The 18,868-nt window shown below is 40.2% G+C and overlaps 1 protein-coding gene across 1 annotated transcript; it reads left to right on the top strand.

The window, feature by feature from the left end:
- Window positions 1-2,949: 2,949 nt before the first annotated feature.
- LOC101284777 (inositol polyphosphate 5-phosphatase OCRL-like) lies at window positions 2,950-9,937 on the top strand. Its single transcript, XM_049704536.1, has 9 exons — window positions 2,950-2,989; window positions 4,764-4,874; window positions 5,285-5,374; window positions 6,075-6,195; window positions 6,291-6,452; window positions 7,654-7,755; window positions 8,280-8,394; window positions 9,509-9,625; window positions 9,730-9,937. The coding sequence occupies exons 1-9, from the start codon at window positions 2,950-2,952 to the stop codon at window positions 9,919-9,921; spliced, it is 1,050 nt and encodes a 349-aa protein (XP_049560493.1). The 3' UTR covers window positions 9,922-9,937.
- The last annotated feature ends 8,931 nt before the right edge of the window (window positions 9,938-18,868 follow it).

Raw genomic sequence — 18,868 nt, forward strand, 5'->3', positions numbered from 1 at the left:
GTGGGGTTATTTTGGCCACACCGCGTGGTTTGTGGGATTTCAGTTTCCTGACCAGGGATCAAACCCAGGCCCTCTGCAGTGGAAGCCCAGGATCCTAATCACTGGACTGCCAGGGAATTGCCCATAATTGCAGTTTTGATAAATGCTATCAAGGAGAAATACAAAGAGTTTATAAGAGTGCTAACTAAATTAGGCAGGGTACTCAGGGAAGGCCTCTTTGAAGAAGTGACATTTAAATTGAGACCAGAGGGGATAAGTAAGAGACAGGTGAAAATGGGGAAGAGTATTCCAGGTAAAAGGAACTGCATGTGAAAAGGCCCCAATTTGGGAAGTAGTTTGACACTTTCTTTGAAATGAAAGAAGGCCAGGATGCCTGAAAGAAGGCTCAGGCACAAGGTAGGACAGGCTAGGACCAGATCCAGTAGGGTCTCGTAAGCCATGATAAGGAATCTGGATTTACAGATTTCTAAAAATTGAAAGAATATGAAGGATTTTATGCCTATGTTTGGGTGCCAGTTAGGAGCCTCCTTCAGTAGTTTAAGCTAAAGAGTAAGAATGGAGAGAAGTGGACAGATCTGATAAATGTTTTTGGAGGTTAAATCAACAGAGGTTGGTGTGGGTGCAGGGGGTGAGCAGAAGTGTCAAGGATGAATCCGAGATTTCTGGCATGAATGTGGATGGTGGTACCATTTGCAGAAATAAGAACGTTGCAGGAGGAATGAGTTTTCCTGGGGTAGGGGTCACGAATTCAGTTTTAGCTATGTTTACTTTGAGATTTCTTTGAGACATCTGAGTGTAGGTGATAAATTGGCAGTTGAATGTATGCATCTGAAGCTCAGAAGTAAAGTCTGGGTCTCTAGCACATAGAGGGTATTTGAAACCATGAGAGATGATGTGACTGTATATAGAGCTGTGCTCTCAGATACCATAGCCACTAGTCATATGTGCCTATTTAAATTAGTTAGAACGAAATTAGAAAATCAGTTTCTCAGTTCCTCAGCACTCCTCAAGTACTCCTTAGCCACATGGGGTCATTGGCTACCATATTGGACAGTGCAGTTAAAGAACATGTCCATCATCACAGAAAGTCCTATTGGACAGTGCTGATACACAGTGAGAAAAAGGTTTAAGATTGAACTCACTCTACTTTTTAAAGTTCAGATAGAGGAGGAGATGCTTCAAAGGGCACTTAAAATTAGTGACCAAAGAGAGAGATAAACTAGATGAGCATGGTGTCATAGAAGCCTTTGGAAGAGACTGTTTCAAGGAGGGGTCAAGTGTTGATTTCTGCTGCTAGGTCTGATAAGATGACTGAAGAGTATCCATTGGATTTAGCACTATGGAGATCATTGGTGACCTTAACAAAGCAATTTCAGAGGGGTGGTAGGAGCCAAAGTCATATTGGAGTGGATTAAAGAGAGAAATGGCAGGTGAGCAGGTAGCAACTGTGTGTCTTTTAAAGCTTGACTGCAAAGGGGGAATGTAGAGGTGGACCGGAGTTGGAGGAAGATATGGGGTCCAGGAAGGTTTTTTGTTTTTTAAATGAGGAGGATTTAGAACATGATTTATTTTAATGCTGATGAGAAGGAGCCTGTGTGAGGAAGAGGTTAAAGCTACGTGGGGGAGGTGTCTAGAGAATGACTGTGAGATTCCTGAGAGAACCTGAGGGGTTGCAATTCAAAAAGAAGATGGCCTTTGATAGGAGGACTCCTCCTTCGTGCATCAGAAGAGAAAGGAGAAGATGAGTACAGATACAGGTAGGTTTCCATGTGATGGCTTCCGTTTCCTCTGAGGTATGAGGTAAAGCTCATAAAGTATGAAGAAGAGAGCTTGAGAAGAGGGGGATCCAAAGATTGAGGATAAATGAGAAGGTGTGAATAGTGGTTCCAAATAGTAGTGGGAGACAAGTGGACTATGGAAACTTAGATTGCTTCCTATCATATAGGGCCCCGTTGAGGTTAGCAGTCAATTTATAATGGGGGGTGTGTGTGTGTGTGTGTGTACGCGCACGTGTGTATGTATGTGTGTGCGTGTGTGTGCGTGTACGTGTGTGTGTGTGCGTGTGTGCGCGTGTGTGTGCGCGTGTGTGTGTGGTTTTACTCCCTCAGACGTAAGTACAGAGAAGGCAGTTAGTTTGATTTCTGAGGGTTGAGAGTTAGCCAGATAGGTGTTAGCCAAAACAGAGTGAGAGTGGTAAGGCAGTTCTGGGTTTTTGCAACAGAGTGAAACGATGGCATCTGTTTGATAAAAAGGGAAGTGAAAGCAGGAGGAAGTGAATGGATACTGAAAAAGTGGAGGGATCAGTGTGCTGGAGGTTCCCATAAGAGCAGGTAAGCTGGAAGGAGTAACAGTTCAGAGTGGGATATTTGAATTAGAGATTTATGAGGTGATGGTGTTTCTGTGATGAAAGGTCCAGGGTAGAACTGAGGCAGCCCCAGTAGGGACTGAGGGAGTAGGTGGCTGAGGTGGAGGGGCAAGGTCGTTGGATGAGGAAGTTGAAGGTGTTGACTGAGCTTTCTGTGCTAATTTTTCAGGGACGCAAAGTTAAAGCAGGGCTGTGAGTGGAGAGGAAGTCTTAATCAGGCCTGGATTTGGAAGTTTCTGGGAAGTTGGTACATGATTCCATAGAGGAGGGAAGGGAAGAAGCTGGCATAGCCCAGTGGGTGAGCCTCAAAGGAGAAGGGATTTTTCATGAGGGAGGAGGAGAGGGAATGGTCTGGAGATGGCATTAGGACAAATAAGGACATCAGTCTTAAATTACATAGGGTGTGAAAGGCTATAAATAGCCTCTAGTTCAGAGGGCCGCAGCGGGAGCTAGTCTCAGGGCCCAGCCAGTTTGCAGGTGACTCTGATTTTCAGTCTGGATGCACTAGACCACCTGGAGGAGTGTTTTTAGAAACTCCCGGTGCCTGGGCTTCACCCCCAGAGATTCTGTTTTCTTGGCCTGGGATGGGGCCCCAAGTGGCAGTATTTCCTAAAAGCGCCTCTGGTAATTCTAATGCACGCTTAGTTGAGAACTACTGAGAGATGCAGGGAGTATTCAGAGGAGAAATTGAAGATAGAGGAGTGTTTGCTGATCACAAAGAGGCCAGAGGGGCTGGAAGGGAGGAGAGTAGAAGGTTGCGTGGTGGGGGTAATTTGTCCTCTTTCCCATGCAACGTGGTGAGAGAGCATCTAGTGTTACTTTGTAAGCAATTTCTGGAATCTTTTGTCCGTTAAGTGGGTCAGTTTATTTTTTATATTTGCTAAAATATATCTTTCAAGGATTGTGGGACAGAGAGAATATGTGTTCTTGTTCTAAGTCTGTATCAGGTAGGAACTGCTCTTTTTAAATTTTTTTCTACTTTTAATATAAATTATCTGAGAAAGAGAGGACTACTTGTGCCCTGAAGGAGGTTTTCCCATCGTATCTTCAAGGCTGCTCTAATTGACAGTCCTTATTCCTGCCCCCTCTTTTTTTCTCCACCTTACAGTGGCACCCCCGTTAATTTTCTTATTGCTGGTCCTCTTGGGTGCCTTCTTTTTCATTTTTTCCTCTATGTTTATGTCTTTTATTCTGATCACTAAGTATCTGTGAATACAGAAACTTAAAGAAATGCAAAGAAAGAGTCAAAGGTTCAGAAGTGGATTTCTGCCATAAGAAACTAGGATTTTCATTTTATTTTCTCACCTCTTTGTTATTTACAAGTGTGAAAGAGTCCAGTTTGGGAGTCATTAAATGCCTTCTGTCTGTGAAGTCTGATGTCATTGTTATCAATAAAGTGACCGACGACCCGGTTTGCCTGGGACTTTCCCGGTCTTAGCTTTGGAAGTCTTGAGTCCTGAGAAGCCCCTCTGTCCCAAACAACCCTGGGAGACCATTGAGAGTGTTGTGTTGGATAACCGGTATGTGCAGCCTGCCTCTTGCCCTGAAGGAGCTTATCGTTTCCAGGGCCATGAGAAAGCAATAAGTGTAATAAATCAGTTAAAATAAGAATGTAAACAAGGACATGGGTTTCCTGGGTCACCATATCCAGACAGTTGATGGTAAATAGAGGGCATTAGAAAAGGGGAGACAGTATGTTATATACATAAGAAACTAAAGTCCCAGATAACTTTGCTTCTAATTATACTGTTTTCCAACTGACTGTACTTGAACCAGACCACTCCTGGACATGGGTCATTATATTGTTTTTGTGAGTTTATTCAAGACATACATTTTTCACTTGAGGTAAATGAGGTATAGATGCTTCTTTTCAGAATAATTCAAACCAATCCCATTATGCTTTTTTTTTAATTAGCTTATAAATTCAATTGCCTGGGTACAGTCTGTACCTAGGAACAAACCATCATATTTCCTTTTTTCCCTTCACACTTCAGAGACTCTTACTATATGATTTGGATTTGAAGTGGTAGGAATTTCCAGCTAGGAGATGGGAGGAGGGTGGTTGAGGAATTGATCTTCTGCTAGATTTTGGAGGTTCCTACAGTGACATTTGAGCAATATATCAGAAAGTAGGAAACTGTGATTTCAGTACATACCATATCACTCTATCGGGCTGCTCATTTACACAGTTTATCAGCCTTCACTAGATTTTCCTCTGTGCATCACCCCCAGCACCACCACCACACCCAGTCCCTTGATCTTATAGGCATGCTTCACACGTTAGAGGTCTGGAATATTTGCAATCTGGACCTTCTCCTATTAAATTGGTAAGTTGAAAATATCCCAAGAAAACATTATTTTCCGTAGCTATATGTCCATGGATTTCCATTCTTTTTAGGTGGCTGCAAAATTCGGATTCAGAGGGACTGGACCAGAGAGCGCCGCTTTGAAATCCCTGATGAGGAACGCTGTCTGAAGTTCCTCTCAGAGGTCCTTGCTGCTCAGGAAGGTAACTCAAGCCTCAGCAGTTTTCTTTCTACTACTTGCATGGGACATGCTGTACAGAGGCAAGTGGCCATTAGCAAAGTACCTCACCCCTAGAGCCTTGATAGGCGATTTTTTTTTTTCTTCAGGAATGGCCCCAGGGATAGGTTAGGGAATAAGTCTATTCAGCTTTAAGGACACTGAGTCAATTTCCAGAATCTTCAGTTTCATTCCTTGGACAGCTTACTGCAGACTGTAATCCTCCTTTGGTCCCAGATGATCCCAGAGCTGCCCTCATTTTCTTAGTCTCTTCCTTTGTGTTCAAGAATGGCGCTGGCCCCTGCACTTGAGTGCTGAGTGAATGGCCTTTGGTTATGGTATATTCCATTCAATGGAATAGTCATTCCATTCTGACTATGACCCTTATCTCTCCAGCGCAGTCACAACTTCTTGTTCCAGAGCAAAAGGACTCATCCAGCTGGTACCAGAAATTAGACACTGAGGACAACTCTTCTGTTTTTTCAGGTACTGAAAAGATTCTTTTTTTCCCTGGTTGCTATGATTATTGCAGAGTCAATAGATTTTATCTGGGCAGATAAGATAATGTGGATTAATGTCAGTGTCAGATACCTTCTCCTATGGAGTGGTTTTATCAAGTCCGTACCCACTGACTCACGTTCACTCCTGATCCTTTCTGTGGCACATTAGCTCTTTCAGTGCCAGCTTAGCAGAGGGGTAAAAAGTGCAGGCTCTGGAGCCAGACTACCTGGGTTTGAATCCCCGTTCTCTGACTTACTAGTTATATGACCTTGGTCCAATTACTTTGACAACTCTGAGCTTCTGTTTCTTTTTCTGTAACATAGGAAGATTTTTAATAGCACCTACCTCATGAGGTCTTTGTGACAATTAAGTGAGATAATGATATAGCTCCTTACTATCAACCAGGCATTGTGCTAAAAGTCTTCTATAAAGACTAGCTCTTATTATTCACGTTCCAAGTTAACGTAACTTACTGTCATTCTAGTTAATATGTCAGTGCTTCAGGGACAGATGTGCTTCTTCCCCCAATCTACGTTATCACTACTTTTATACCTTTCTGTTTGGTAATGCCACTGAGCAAATAGTGATCAAACCAAAACCGCTGATCAAAGCAAAGTCCTATCAATCCTGGATAAGTTGGATGTTATCTTTTCCCCCCTTCCACTCTGGGTTCTGTGTCCTTCAGGGCTTCTTGGATTTGAGGATAATTTTTCATCTTTGAATTTGGACAAGAGAATAAATTTGCAGAATCAGCCTACAGGGGTTCATCGGGAACCGCCACCCCCACCGTCTTCAGTGAATAGAATGTAAGTCCTATGTTGAAACAGATTTCCCACGTGTGAGACACACATGGGAATTGTTTAAGGCAATTTCACTTTTGAATTCCTCATTTATTTGCTAGGCTTCCACGTGAAAAGGAAGCTTCTAACAAGGAACAGCCCAAGGTGACCAATACCATGTGGAAGCTCTTTGTACCAAACACCCAGTCTGGGCAGCGGGAGGGTCTCATCAAACACATCCTGGCAAAGCGAGAGAAAGAATATGTCAACATTCAGACTTTCAGGTTAGTCTCTCTTCTACTTACTGAGGCTAAACGTTAGTACATATAGGAAAAAATGGTCTTTGGGTATTTAAGGTATTAGTTTAATTAGCTTAATTCAGAATAAAAGCATAAAGAAGAGAATGGTGAGCTGATTCAAGCCCCTGTCTTTATGCTGGTCAATAACGTACATATCCAAAATAATGCCAGTGCTACAATTTCCCTTGGATTTTCTAATTACTAATGATACCACCTCTACTAACCTTTCTATCCACTCTTAGAGAACCAAGTCAAGCTCACAAGTACTAGAGAATTGTCTCCTAGTACATTCCATAAGCAAGTGTGTTTATCTATCTGACCTGCTGAATTTCTTCTTGCCAATATTGGAAAATTAAGTCCGCCATTACCACTAGACTTTAATTTACCTACTTTGGGAAGTTAACTGAAGGAAGTTTCACCCAAGCATCTTGATTGGGAGGTCTATCTTTGATTCTTTCCTCTATTATATTTTTCATTTCATCTTGGTGATATCCTCTTTTCTGGACTCACTACGTGTGGTGTGTATCGTGTATCCCGATGTTCAAAGCAGCAACGCTTTTCTTTGTTATTTTCGAACAGCATGTACCCTTTTAGTCCAAGATTCCAGTCCCATCTGCTATCCCATTATGCCTCATTTATTCTAATTCAGTCATGACTATATCCCTATGCTGAAACCTCCAGATCTTCAGATTTCCCGTGATGCTTATATTTGTATGTAAACAGTTAAAACAGTCATGAGTTTTCCCTTCTGCTTTCCCCCTTAATACTATATCTGTCTCAACAGAATTTCCTACACAGATGTCCTTGTAATCCTTCGGGAAGTGAGTTTTTGGATTTAACTACAACTCCTTATGGAATAGTTATCCATGTTAGACATCCTTATAGCATGAAGATACCTCTTTCCCATCCACAAGCTCTCCCTTCAGATATGAGTTTGGATGGAATGTAATAGAAAGGAAATGTGGTAGAGCAATTAAACTTCTGTTTTTTAAATAGAGACTTGGTTCCTTTCTGTAGGTTTACCTGATGTAAACTTTGGAGAGAATAAGCCCACTGCCTTTGTCTTCTATAGGCAAGAGGGTTTTGTGTGTGTGTGTGGCAAAACAGTTTGAGAAATTATGTTGCTTATTGTGACCATCCACACTTGACCTTTGTTTTTAAATTATGTTTTGGAATCATGTATTAGGTTCTTTGTTGGAACATGGAACGTGAATGGCCAGTCTCCAGACAGTGGGCTAGAACCTTGGCTGAACTGTGATCCGAATCCTCCCGATATCTACTGCATTGGGTAAAATGGCGTCTGGAAGTTCATTTTGGCTGTATGTTTGGTGTTAGTTTATGTGACATTTTGCTTTTTTTCCCCCCACCATTTGTAAAAACCTACTGTAGACTATATGTGAGAGTTAACTTGTGGGTCAAATTTGTGAGATCATAAAGGAACAGATACCTGAATTGGTGTAAGGAAGCATCTAATCCTCTCAAAACCCATAGAAAACTATATACTTCATAGAAACTGAGATTTGAGGTTAATTCTAACAGTGACTATTTCTAGGATATATAAGCAAAGCTCTACTGTTATCCCTTATGGAGGTTTTTTTGTTTGTGTTTTGCATAGCCTGTGCATATACCTGTGGCGGGGAGTCTTTTGAAAAGAAAACTACTTGTCCTTACTGATCACCTGAGTCAATAGAGCAGTTCTCTAAAATTTATCTTTTCCGCATTGTTTCATCTAATGTCTCAGAAAATGGGACAGGAGGTAGTCAGAGATAATTATGGGATGTGTGTAGATCCGACATCCTCTTGTTTTCTCAGATTCCAAGAGCTGGACTTGAGCACAGAAGCCTTTTTCTACTTTGAATCTGTGAAGGAACAAGAGTGGTCCTTGGCTGTGGAGAGGGGTTTGCATTCCAAAGCCAAGTATAAGAAAGTAAGCCGCATTGAATTATCTTTTTTAGTATACAACTAAGTAGAACTCACTAGAAGTTACTCTGTTATCTATAGCTTGTTCCAAAAGAGTGGTTTAATTGAATTCTTCCCCATGTGTAATACTGGAATAGGGCAGACTAATCCTTTTTATTCCTATTTCCTAGAAAAAGAATTCCCTAAGTTTCCCGATCTTATAGTTTCATTGCTTAGGTAGTTTTTAGGAGAAAAGAAGAATTTTATTGTCCTCATAGCAGTAATTAACTCAAATGATGACACATAAGGTAAGTGATTTTTGCAATGAGAGTTTAAGATTGAAATTGTTCGCTGACATGGTCAGAACTGGATGCTTTACAGAAAAGCAGTTTGAAGCATGTGGGTGCATAGGGCAAGCTTTGGAATTGGAGCAAGAACAGGAGTGTTGTGGAATTTCAGTGAGCTCGAAACTTGGTTGTAAGTCAAGAATAGAGTTGACTTTAGCAAGGTGGCCCAATTTGTTGGTCTCTAGAAGGCACGTGGTAGAGGCTACCAGAAGAGTTATTTTAATTATGAGGCTACCATACCAAGCCCTTTAAAAGGAGTCATTTGTCTAAGTAATTTTCATCTGCATCTTCTAGCAGCTGATATAGGTGATAAGACTCCTGAAGATGTTATTCCTCTCGTATAGACTAATACACATTTCAGACATATTTCTAGTTCACAGACTTAAAAGTAAAAAGGAGTGTTATTTTATACATTTTAATTTCTTAGGAAATTGTAAATCAGAAACTAGGAAGAAGAGGCAAAAGGAACAAGCTGGGATAGAGGCTTTGTCATTATTATTCGAATTTTTAATGCTGCCTACTCACGGTAGGCTAAAAAGTGATTAAAATAATGAATCTAGAGCTGAGTGTACTCGTTGTCTCCAAAGACTTTTAACTCCTACTGGTCAGAGCCAGATTAAAGCTTTCCCAGAGAAGTTTTGTTTTCTCTTTATGAGGCCCACTGGGAAATTAGAGGATTTGGATTCAGATTAGGGCATGGTTATATCTTCTTGGTGGAAAATTAGTTGTGGGAATTCGATATGTGGCAAAGAGTGGTATTAACATGAACCTCTTCTAATTCCCTGCGACTCATAGGTTCAACTGGTCCGCCTCGTTGGGATGGTGCTCCTGATATTTGCCAGAAAGGATCAGTGGCGATATATCCGTGATGTTGCTACAGAAACAGTTGGGACTGGAATCATGGGGAAGATGGTGAGTTACTTCGGAAATGAGCTCAATTATGATTTATGTCCATGTGAAGTTCAGGTGCTAGTTGCATCTTTGTACTAACTGTGGATCATTACTCTTGCTAACAGGGAAACAAAGGTGGGGTAGCTGTGAGATTTGTATTTCACAACACTACCTTTTGCGTTGTCAATTCCCACTTGGCTGCCCACGTGGAGGACTTTGAGAGAAGGAATCAGGATTATAAGGACATCTGCGCACGAATGAGTTTTGTGGTCCCAAATCAGACCCTCCCACAGCTGAACATCATGAAACATGAGTGAGTGGTTAAGTCTTCCTTAGCCTTTGAATAGTGGTGGTGAGAAGAGACTAAACGTGGTGAGAAGCTATAGAAATGTGAAGAGTGAAGAGATTATTGTTTAGGGATTGGGGTCACGAAGAAGGGGGCGGGTTTGAGGAATAGCAGATGCATTGAGTCAGAGGAATTAGATTTGCTATCAGAGGAAAGGTTAGTTCTCTTAGTGGGCATCTAGAGTAATGGTAGAGGGGGGTCTGTCAATTGACATCAGTTTTTATTATTTTTTATTATAAAATAGAAATGTTCATTGTGAATGTAATAAAAGGTAAAAGTAAAAAATCCCTCATTTCTTACCTCTGCTCTCCCCGGCCAGTCCCTCCTTCTGAAGAAAAACACTGTGGACAATTCAGTGTGTATCCTTCCAGATCTGTGCTGTCCGTTATGACAGCCAGTAGCCATAGGTGGCTGTTGGGCACTTGAAAGTAGCTAGTCCAAACTGAGATGTGCTGTGAGCATATACACTGAATTTAGTAGGGAAAAAATGTAAAATATCTCAACTTTTTAAGTATTGATTACATGTTGAAATAAGAAAAGTTTGCATATATTGAGTTAAATGGGATTTGTTTTTTTTTTAAAGAAGGCATTGGGGTTTTTTTGTTTTGTTTTGTTTTTTTAATTTATTTTTGGCTGAGTTGGGTCTTCGTTGCTGTGCACGGGCTTTCTCTCGTTGCGACGAGCGGGGGCTACTCTTCGTTGCGGCGCATGGGCTTCTCATTGTGGTGGCTTCTCTTGTTGCGGAGCACGGGCTCTAGGCGTGCGAGCCTCAGTAGTTGTGGCTCACAGGCTGTAGAGCGCAGGCTCAGTAGTTGTGATACACGGGCTTAGTTGCTCTGCAGCATGTGGGATCTTCCTGGACCAGGGATCGAACCCGAGTCCCTTCCATTGGCAGGCAGATTCTTAACCACTGCCCCACCAGGGAAGTCCCTATCTCTTCTGAATAGTGCTGTTATAGACTCTTCTCTATGCACACACAAACACACACATACTCATTATATAGGACTGTATTATCCTATTTATTGTGAATCTCTTTCCAAGTCAGTAAATAGAGATCTACATTATTCTTTTTACTGGCTGTGAATCATTAAGAAAAGGGGCTGTGGAGATTTAAAGACACCAATGGATAATGTGAAAGGTTAGTGAAGAATGGGACTTAATAAGGATAGAAACAAAAATCAGTTGAGGAATGGATTGTTAGTAGTAAATGGTTAGTTGTAAGGAAATTAATACTAGTAATTGAAATTCTGAGAGGGTGATGAGATTTGGAATAGTGGTTTGAGATGTGAATTAGTAGGAAAACAAAAGATAATTTGGGGGTATTAGGATCAGTAGAGAGTGGGGTAATTGAGGAAAGAGTAGGGAAAGGTAGTGATGTTGGCCTCTTTCCATATTGTCTCAACAATTAGGATCATATAGAATTCTGTTTCACAGTGGTAAAACCAGACCTTGACATCAGTAATCCATTCTTCTGCCTCAGTTATTCTGCTATTGATTCCTTCTAGTGTAGTTTTCATTTCAGTTATTGCATTGTTCATCTCTGTTTGTTTGTTCTTTAGTTCTTCTAGGTGTTTGTTAAACATTTCTTGCATCTTCTCGATCTTTGCCTCCATTCTTTTTCCGAGGTCCTGGATCATCTTCACTATCGTTATTCTGAATTCTTTTTCTGGAAGGTTGCCTATCTCCACTTCATTTAGTTGTTTTTCTGGGGTTTTATCTTGTTCCTTCATCTGGTACATAGCCCTCTGCCTTTTCGTCTTGTCTATCTCTCTGTGAATGTGGTTTTTGTTCCAGAGTTTGCAGGATTGTAATTCTTGCTTGCTCTACGTCTGCATATTTATTCCTGTCCTATCCCTAGGTTCTTCAGAACCTTTCTTTTTTTTTTTTTTAGATTCCATATATATGTGTTAGCACATGGTATTTGTTTTTCTCTTTCTGACTTACTTCACTCTGTATGAGGTCCATGCACCTCACTACAAATAACTCAGTTTTGTTTATTTTTATGGCTGAGTAATATTCCGTTGTATATATGTGCCACATCTTCTTTATCCATTCATCTGTTGATGGACACTTAGGTTGCTTCCATGTCCTGGCTATTGTAAATAGAGCTGCAATGAACATTGTGGTACATGACTCTTTTTTTTTTTTTAAGAAGATGTTGGGGGTAGGAGTTTATTAATTAGTTAATTTATTTTGCTGTGTTGGGTCTTCGTTTCTGTGCGAGGGCTTTCTCTAGTTGTGGCAAGCAGGGTCCACTCTTCATCACGGTGCACAGGCCTCTCACTATCGCGGCCTCTCTTGTTGTGGAGCACAGGCTCCAGACGCGCAGCCTCAGTAGTTGTGGCTCACGGGCCCAGTTGCTCCGCGGCATGTGGGATCCTCCCAGACCAGGGCTCGAACCCGTGTCCCCTGTATTAGCAGGCATATTCTCAACCACTGTGCCACCAGGTAAGCCCCATGACTCTTTTTGAATTATGGTTTTCTCAGGGTATATGACCAGTAGTGGGATTGCTGGGTCATATGGTAGTTCTATTTTTACTTTTTTTAGGGACCTCCATACTGTTCTCCATAGTGGCTGTATCAATTTACATTCCCACCACAGATTGTCTATTTCTTCTTAATGTGAGTTTTGGTAGATTGTATCTTTCAAGGAATTGGTTCACTTCATCTAGGTTATCACATTTGTTGGCATAAAGTTGGTGGTGGTATGCCTTCCTGTGTTACGTTTTTAATGACTATTAGATCTATAGTTCTTTCTTTCATTCCAGATATTAGTAATTTGCATCCTCTCTCTTTTTTTTTAATTAGCCTGGCTAAAGGCTTATCACTTTCATTGATCTTTTCAAGGAACCAGCTTTTGGTTTCAGTGATTTTCTCTGTTGATTTCCTGTTTTCATTTTCATTGATTTCTGCTCTAATTATTTTTTGAAATTAATTAATTAATTTTTGGCTGTGTTGGGTCTTCGTTGCTGCATGTGGGCTTTCTCTAGTTGTGGCGAGTGGGGGCTACTCTTCATTGCGGTGTGCGGTGGCTTCTCTTGAGGAGTACAGGCTCTAGGCGCACAAGCTTCAGTAGTTGTGGCACGCAAGCTCAGTAGTTGTGGCTCATGGGCTCTAGAGAGCAGGCTCAGTAGTTGTGGCACACGGGCTTAGTTGCTTCAAGGCACGTGGGATCTTCCCAGACCAGGGCTCGAACCCGTGTCCCCTGCATTGGCAGGTGGATTCTTAACCACTGCACCACCAGGGAAGTCCCTCTGCTCTAATTCTTATTATTTTTTCCCTTCTGCTAACTTTGGATTTAATTTGCTTTTCTTTTTCTAGTATGCTAAAGTGGAAGCTTAGATCATTGATTTTACATCTTTTTTATTTTCTAATATATGCATTCAATGCTGTAATTTTCCCTCTAAGCACTGCTTTTACTGTACTTTACAAATTTTGACAAGTTAGGTTTTCATTTTAATTTAGTTCAAAATATTTTCAAATTTCTATTGAGATTTCTTCTTTGACCCATGTGTTATTTGGAAATGGGTTGTATTTCGGAATTTTCCATCTACCTTTTGTTGTTGTTGTTATTGATTTCTAGCTTAATTCCATTGTAGTCTGAAAGCATGCATTGTATGATTTCTATTCTTTTAAATTTGTTAAGGTGTGGTTTTTGGCCCAGAATGTGGTCTATCTTGGTGAATGTTCCATGTGAGCTTGAAAATAATGTGTATTCTGCTGTTGTTTGATGAAGTAGTCTATAGATGTCCATTATATCTAGCTGGTTGATGGTGTTGTTGAGTTCAACTTTGGCCTTACTGAATTTTTGCCTGCTGGATCTATTTCTGATACAGGGGTGTTGATGTCTCCAACTATGATAATGGGTTCATCTATTTCTCTGTGCAGTTCTATCTGTTTTTGCCTCACTGGTTTGATGCTCTGATTTTGAACACATACACATTAAGGACTGTTATGTCTTTTTGGAGAATCAACCCCTTTATCATTATGTAATGCCCTTCTTTATTGCTGATAACCTTCCTTGGTCTGAAGTCTGCTCTGTCTGAAATTAATATAACTACTCCTACTTTCTTTTGATTAGTGTTAGCATGGTATATCTTTCTCCATCCATTTACTTTTAATTTATATGTGTCTTTATATTTAAAGTGGGCTTCTTGTAGACAACATATATAGTTGGGTCTTGTTTTTTCAATCCACACTATCTCTGTCTTTTAATTGTTGCATTTAGACTCTTGATATTCAAAGTGATTATTGATATAGTTGGATTAATATCCACCATATTTGTTACTGTTTTTTACTTGTTATCCTTGTTCTTTGTTCCTATTTTTGTCTTCTTCTCTTTTTTGGCCTTTTGTGGTTTTAACTGAACATTTTATATAATTCCATTTTCTCTCCTTTCTAAGCATATCAGTTATACTTTTTTTTAAACTTTTTTTAGTGGTTGCCCTAGAGTTTGCAATATACATTTATGACGAATCCAAGTTCACTTTAAAATAAGACTATACTGCTTCACAGGTAGTACAAGTACCTTATAATAACAAGATAATCCTAATACATCCCTCCTGTCTTCTGTATTATTGCTGTCATTTATTTCACTTATACATAAGCGTATACATATCTCATTTTATTGCCCCTCACTTCATTGCACTTCATAGATATTATGTACTTTACAAATTGAAGGTTTGTGGCAACTCTTCATCGAGCAAGTCTATGGCACCATTTTCTCAACAGCATTTGTTTGTTTTGTGTCTCTGTGTCACATTTTGGTAATTCTTGAAATATTTCAAGTTTTTTCATTATTATTATATTTGTTATGATGATCTGTGATCAGCACTCTTTGATGTTACTATAATGAGTTGCTGAAGACTCAGATGATGATTAGCATTTTTTAGTAATGAAATATTTTTAAATTAAGGTATATACATTGTTTTTTAGACATAATGCTATTACACACTTAATAGACTGCACTATAGTGTAAACATAACTTTTTATGCACTGGGAAAATAAAAAATTTGTGTGACTTTGTGTGTAGCTTTATTTGTGTGTAGTTTTATTGCAATATATGCTTTACTGTGGTCTGGAACTGAATTGCAATATGTCCGAGGTGTGCCTGTACACGCGCACACACACACACACACAGGCATAATAGTTGAATACAGTGTTGCTATTATTATTTTGGACAAACTATTTTATGTTAGATCAATTAAGAATAATAAAAATTAAAGTTTTAATTTTACCTTCAATTATTCCTTCTCTGATGCTCTTCCTTTCTTTATATAGATCTGTGTTTCTGATCTCTATAATTTTCCTTTTCTTTAAAAAAATTCTTTTAACATTTCTTGCAAGGCAAGTGTACTGGGAACAAATTCCCTCAATTTTTTTTTTTTTTGAGAAAGTCTCTATTGCTCTTTCATTTTTGAAGGATTCTGTTGCAGAGTACAGAATTCTAGATTGGTGGGTTTTTTTTTTTCACTCAACACTTTATATATACTCACTCTCTTCTTGCTTGCAGGGTTTCTGAGAAGTTGGATATAAATCTTATCTTTGCTCCTTTATAGGTAAGGTGTTTTTTTTCCCTTTGATTTCTTTCAGGAGTTTTTTCTTTATCTTTAATTTTCTGTAACTTGAAAATAATATGCTTAGGTGTAGTTTTTTCGGCATTTATCCTGTTTGATGTTCTCTAAGCTTCCTGGGTCTGTGGTTTGGTGTCTGATACGAATTTGGGGAAATTCTCAGTAATTATTGTTTCAAATATTTCTTCTGTTCCTTCCTCTCTTTCTTCTCCTTCCAGTATGCCCATTATGCAAATATTACATCCTTTGTAGTTATTCCACAGTTCTTGGATATTGGGGGGTAGGTTCAATCTTTTTTTTTTTTTTTTTTTTTGCGGTACGCGGGCCTCTCACTGTTGTGGCCTCTCCCGTTGCAGAGCATAGGCTCTGGACGCGCAGGCTCAGCAGCCATGGCTCACGGGCCCAGCCACTCGGCAGCATGTGGGATCCTCCCGGACTGGGGCACGAACCCATGTCCCCTGCATTGGCAGGCGGACTCTCAACCACTGCGCCACCAGGGAAGCCATAGGTTCAATCTTTTATCTGCTTGCTTTTCAGTTTTGGAGGTTTCTATTGAGATATCCTCAAGCTTAGAGATTCTTTTCTCAGCCATTTCTAGTCTACTAATAAACCCATCAAAAGCATTCTTCATTTTTGTTAGTGTTTTTGATCTCTAGCATTTCTTTTTGATTCTTTGTTTACATTGTCCATCTGTTCTTGCATGCTGTTCTTGCATGTTCTTGCATGCTGTCTACTTTATCCATTAATCATTGTTTTAAATTCCTGGCCTGATCATTCCTACATCCCTGCCATGTCTGAGTTTGATTATGATTCTTGCGCTATCTTTTCAAACTGTTTTTTTGCCCTTTAGTGTCCTGTAATTTTTTCTTGATAGGCAGGTATGATGTACTGTGTAAAAGGAACGGCTGTAAATAGGCCTTTAGTGGTGTGGTGATAGGGTGTGGGGGAAGGGGACGGACTCTATAGTCCTGTATTAGATCTGTGGAAGAATGTTGCCTGCAATATCAGTAAACAAAAGATGCCATCAAGCCTTCAGCCACTGCAGCCACCCTCAGCTGTGCCCCCTGAGGGGATTCAGGATAGAGAAAAGCAGGGTACTGGCCCTTAAGGTGCGTATCAAAGGAATGATTTCAATGAGCCCAGACTCCTACATTTTTCTATACTTAGAAAAGTGCTAAATTCATTAACTTGAGATGTCTGGTTTTCTGTAATTAACAGCAATCTTTTGATGTTCCAACTACCTGGTTTTTTTTGCAAAACCTCCTATATATCCTGGCTCCTCCCTTACCTCTTCAGAGCAGTCCCTCAGAGCTATCTAAGAGGCTGTCTTCTGGGTTTAAGTCCTCAGAAATTCCTCCAAATAAAACATAATTCTCACCTTTTAGGTTGTACATTTTTTGGGGGGTTGACAGATCTCAGACTTTAAGGGAGACCTGTCCCTCTGGACTGTGAACTTCACATGTGCTTCTCAGGTTTTTTTTCTCCCCCCTAGGTGGGACAAGATGGCTTGAGTGGACTGGAGTTGGGTATTTCCCTTTTCCCAGGTGGAAGGCTAGAGTTGGCTGTATTTATTTCCCTTCCCCAGGTCAGTTAGGCTCTGATAAAACCCCAGCAAGTTAGGCTTTAGTTATTAAATAGTTTCTCCTGAGGGCAGAGCTTGTTAAGGAGAAAAGAATGCTCCAGCGTATTTCCTTTTCCCCTCCCCTTGCTGGAAGCAGGAGGGGATTGTTCTCTGACATTCACTATGAGAACCTGGTAGAGATCCAGGAGGTAAAACTCACAAAAGTCTGGGGGACTCCTGATGGCTGGGTCCTCCTGCAGTTTTAAGGATGACAAAAAATATGTTACAGATGAAGGAGCAAAGTAAAACCCTACAAGACCAAATAAATGAAGAGGAAATAGGCAACCTACCTGAAAACGAATTTAGAGTAGTGATGGTAAAGATGATCCAAAATCTCAGAAATAGAATGGAGGCATGGATCGAGAAAATACAAGAAATGTTTAACTAACACCTAGAAGAACTAAAGAACAAACAGTGAAGAACAACACAAGAACTGAAATGAAAAATACACTAGAAGGAATCAATAGCAGAATAACTGAGGCAGAAGAACAAATAAGTGAGCTAGAAGATAGAATTGTGGAAATAACTGCTGAGGAGCAGAATAAAGAAAAAAGAATGAAAATAATTGAGGACAGTCTCAGAGACCTCTGGAACAACTTTAAACATACCAACATTCAAATTATAGGGGTCCCAGAAGAAGAAGAGAAAGAGAAAGGGTCTGAGAAAATATTTGAAGAGATTATGGTTGAAAACTTCCCTAATATGGGAAAGGAAATAGTTAATCAAGTCCAGGAAGCACAGAGAGTCCCATACAGGATAAACCCTAAGAGAAACACACAAAGACACATATTAATCAAACTAACAAAAATTAAATTCAAAGAAAAAATATTAAAAGCAGCAAGGGAAAAACAACAAATAACATACAAGTGAATCCCCCAACAAATAACACACAAGGGTTATCAGCTGATTTTTCAGCAGAAACTCTGCAGGCCAGAAGGGAGTGGCAGGATATGCTTAAAGTGATGAAAGGGAAAAACCTACAACCAAGATTACTCTACCCAGCACTCATTCAGAGTCAAAGGTGAAATCAAAAGCTTTACAGACAAGCAAAAGCTAAGAGAATTCAGCACCACCAAACCAGATTTACAACGAATGCTAAAGGAACTTCTCTCGGTGGGAAACACAAGAGAAGAAAAAGACTCACAAAAACAAACCCAAAACCATTAAGAAAGTGGTAATAGGAACATACATATCGATAATTACCTTGAATGTAAATGGATTAAATGCTCCAACCAAAAGACACAGACTGGCTGAATGGATATAAAAACAAGACCTGGGGCTTCCCTGGTGGCGCAGTGGTTGAGAGTCCGGCTGCCGATGCAGGGGACATGGGTTTGTGCCCTGGTCCGGGAAGATCCCACATGCCACGGAGCAGCTGAGCCCGTGAGCCACGGCCGCTGAGCCTGCATGTCCGGAGCCTGTGTTCCGCAACAGGAGAGGCCACAACAGTGAGAGGCCCGTGTACCGCACAAAACAAAACAAAACAAAAACAAAAAAACAAGACCTGTATATATGCTATCTAAGAGACCCACTTCAGATCTAGGGACACACACAGACTGAAAGTAAGGGGATGGAAAAAGATATTCCATGCAAATAGAAATCAAAAGAAAGCTGGAGTAGCAATACTCATATCAGATAAAATAGACTTTAAAATAAAGACTGTTACAAGAGATAAGGAAGACGCAGACGTAGAGAATGGACTTGAGGACACGGGGAGGGGGAAG

Source organism: Orcinus orca, chromosome X (assembly GCF_937001465.1).
Source record: "Orcinus orca chromosome X, mOrcOrc1.1, whole genome shotgun sequence".
In the NCBI taxonomy this organism is placed as follows: Eukaryota; Metazoa; Chordata; class Mammalia; order Artiodactyla; family Delphinidae; genus Orcinus; species Orcinus orca.

Coding starts and splice junctions, on each gene's coding strand:
- LOC101284777 (XM_049704536.1), top strand. CDS start 2,950: ATGGGGCCCCAAGTGGCAGTATTTCCTAAAAGCGCCTCTG. Junction 4,875..5,284: donor GGTCCTTGCTGCTCAGGAAG/GTAACTCAAGCC, acceptor TTATCTCTCCAG/CGCAGTCACAACTTCTTGTT. Junction 9,626..9,729: donor CTGGAATCATGGGGAAGATG/GTGAGTTACTTC, acceptor TCTTGCTAACAG/GGAAACAAAGGTGGGGTAGC.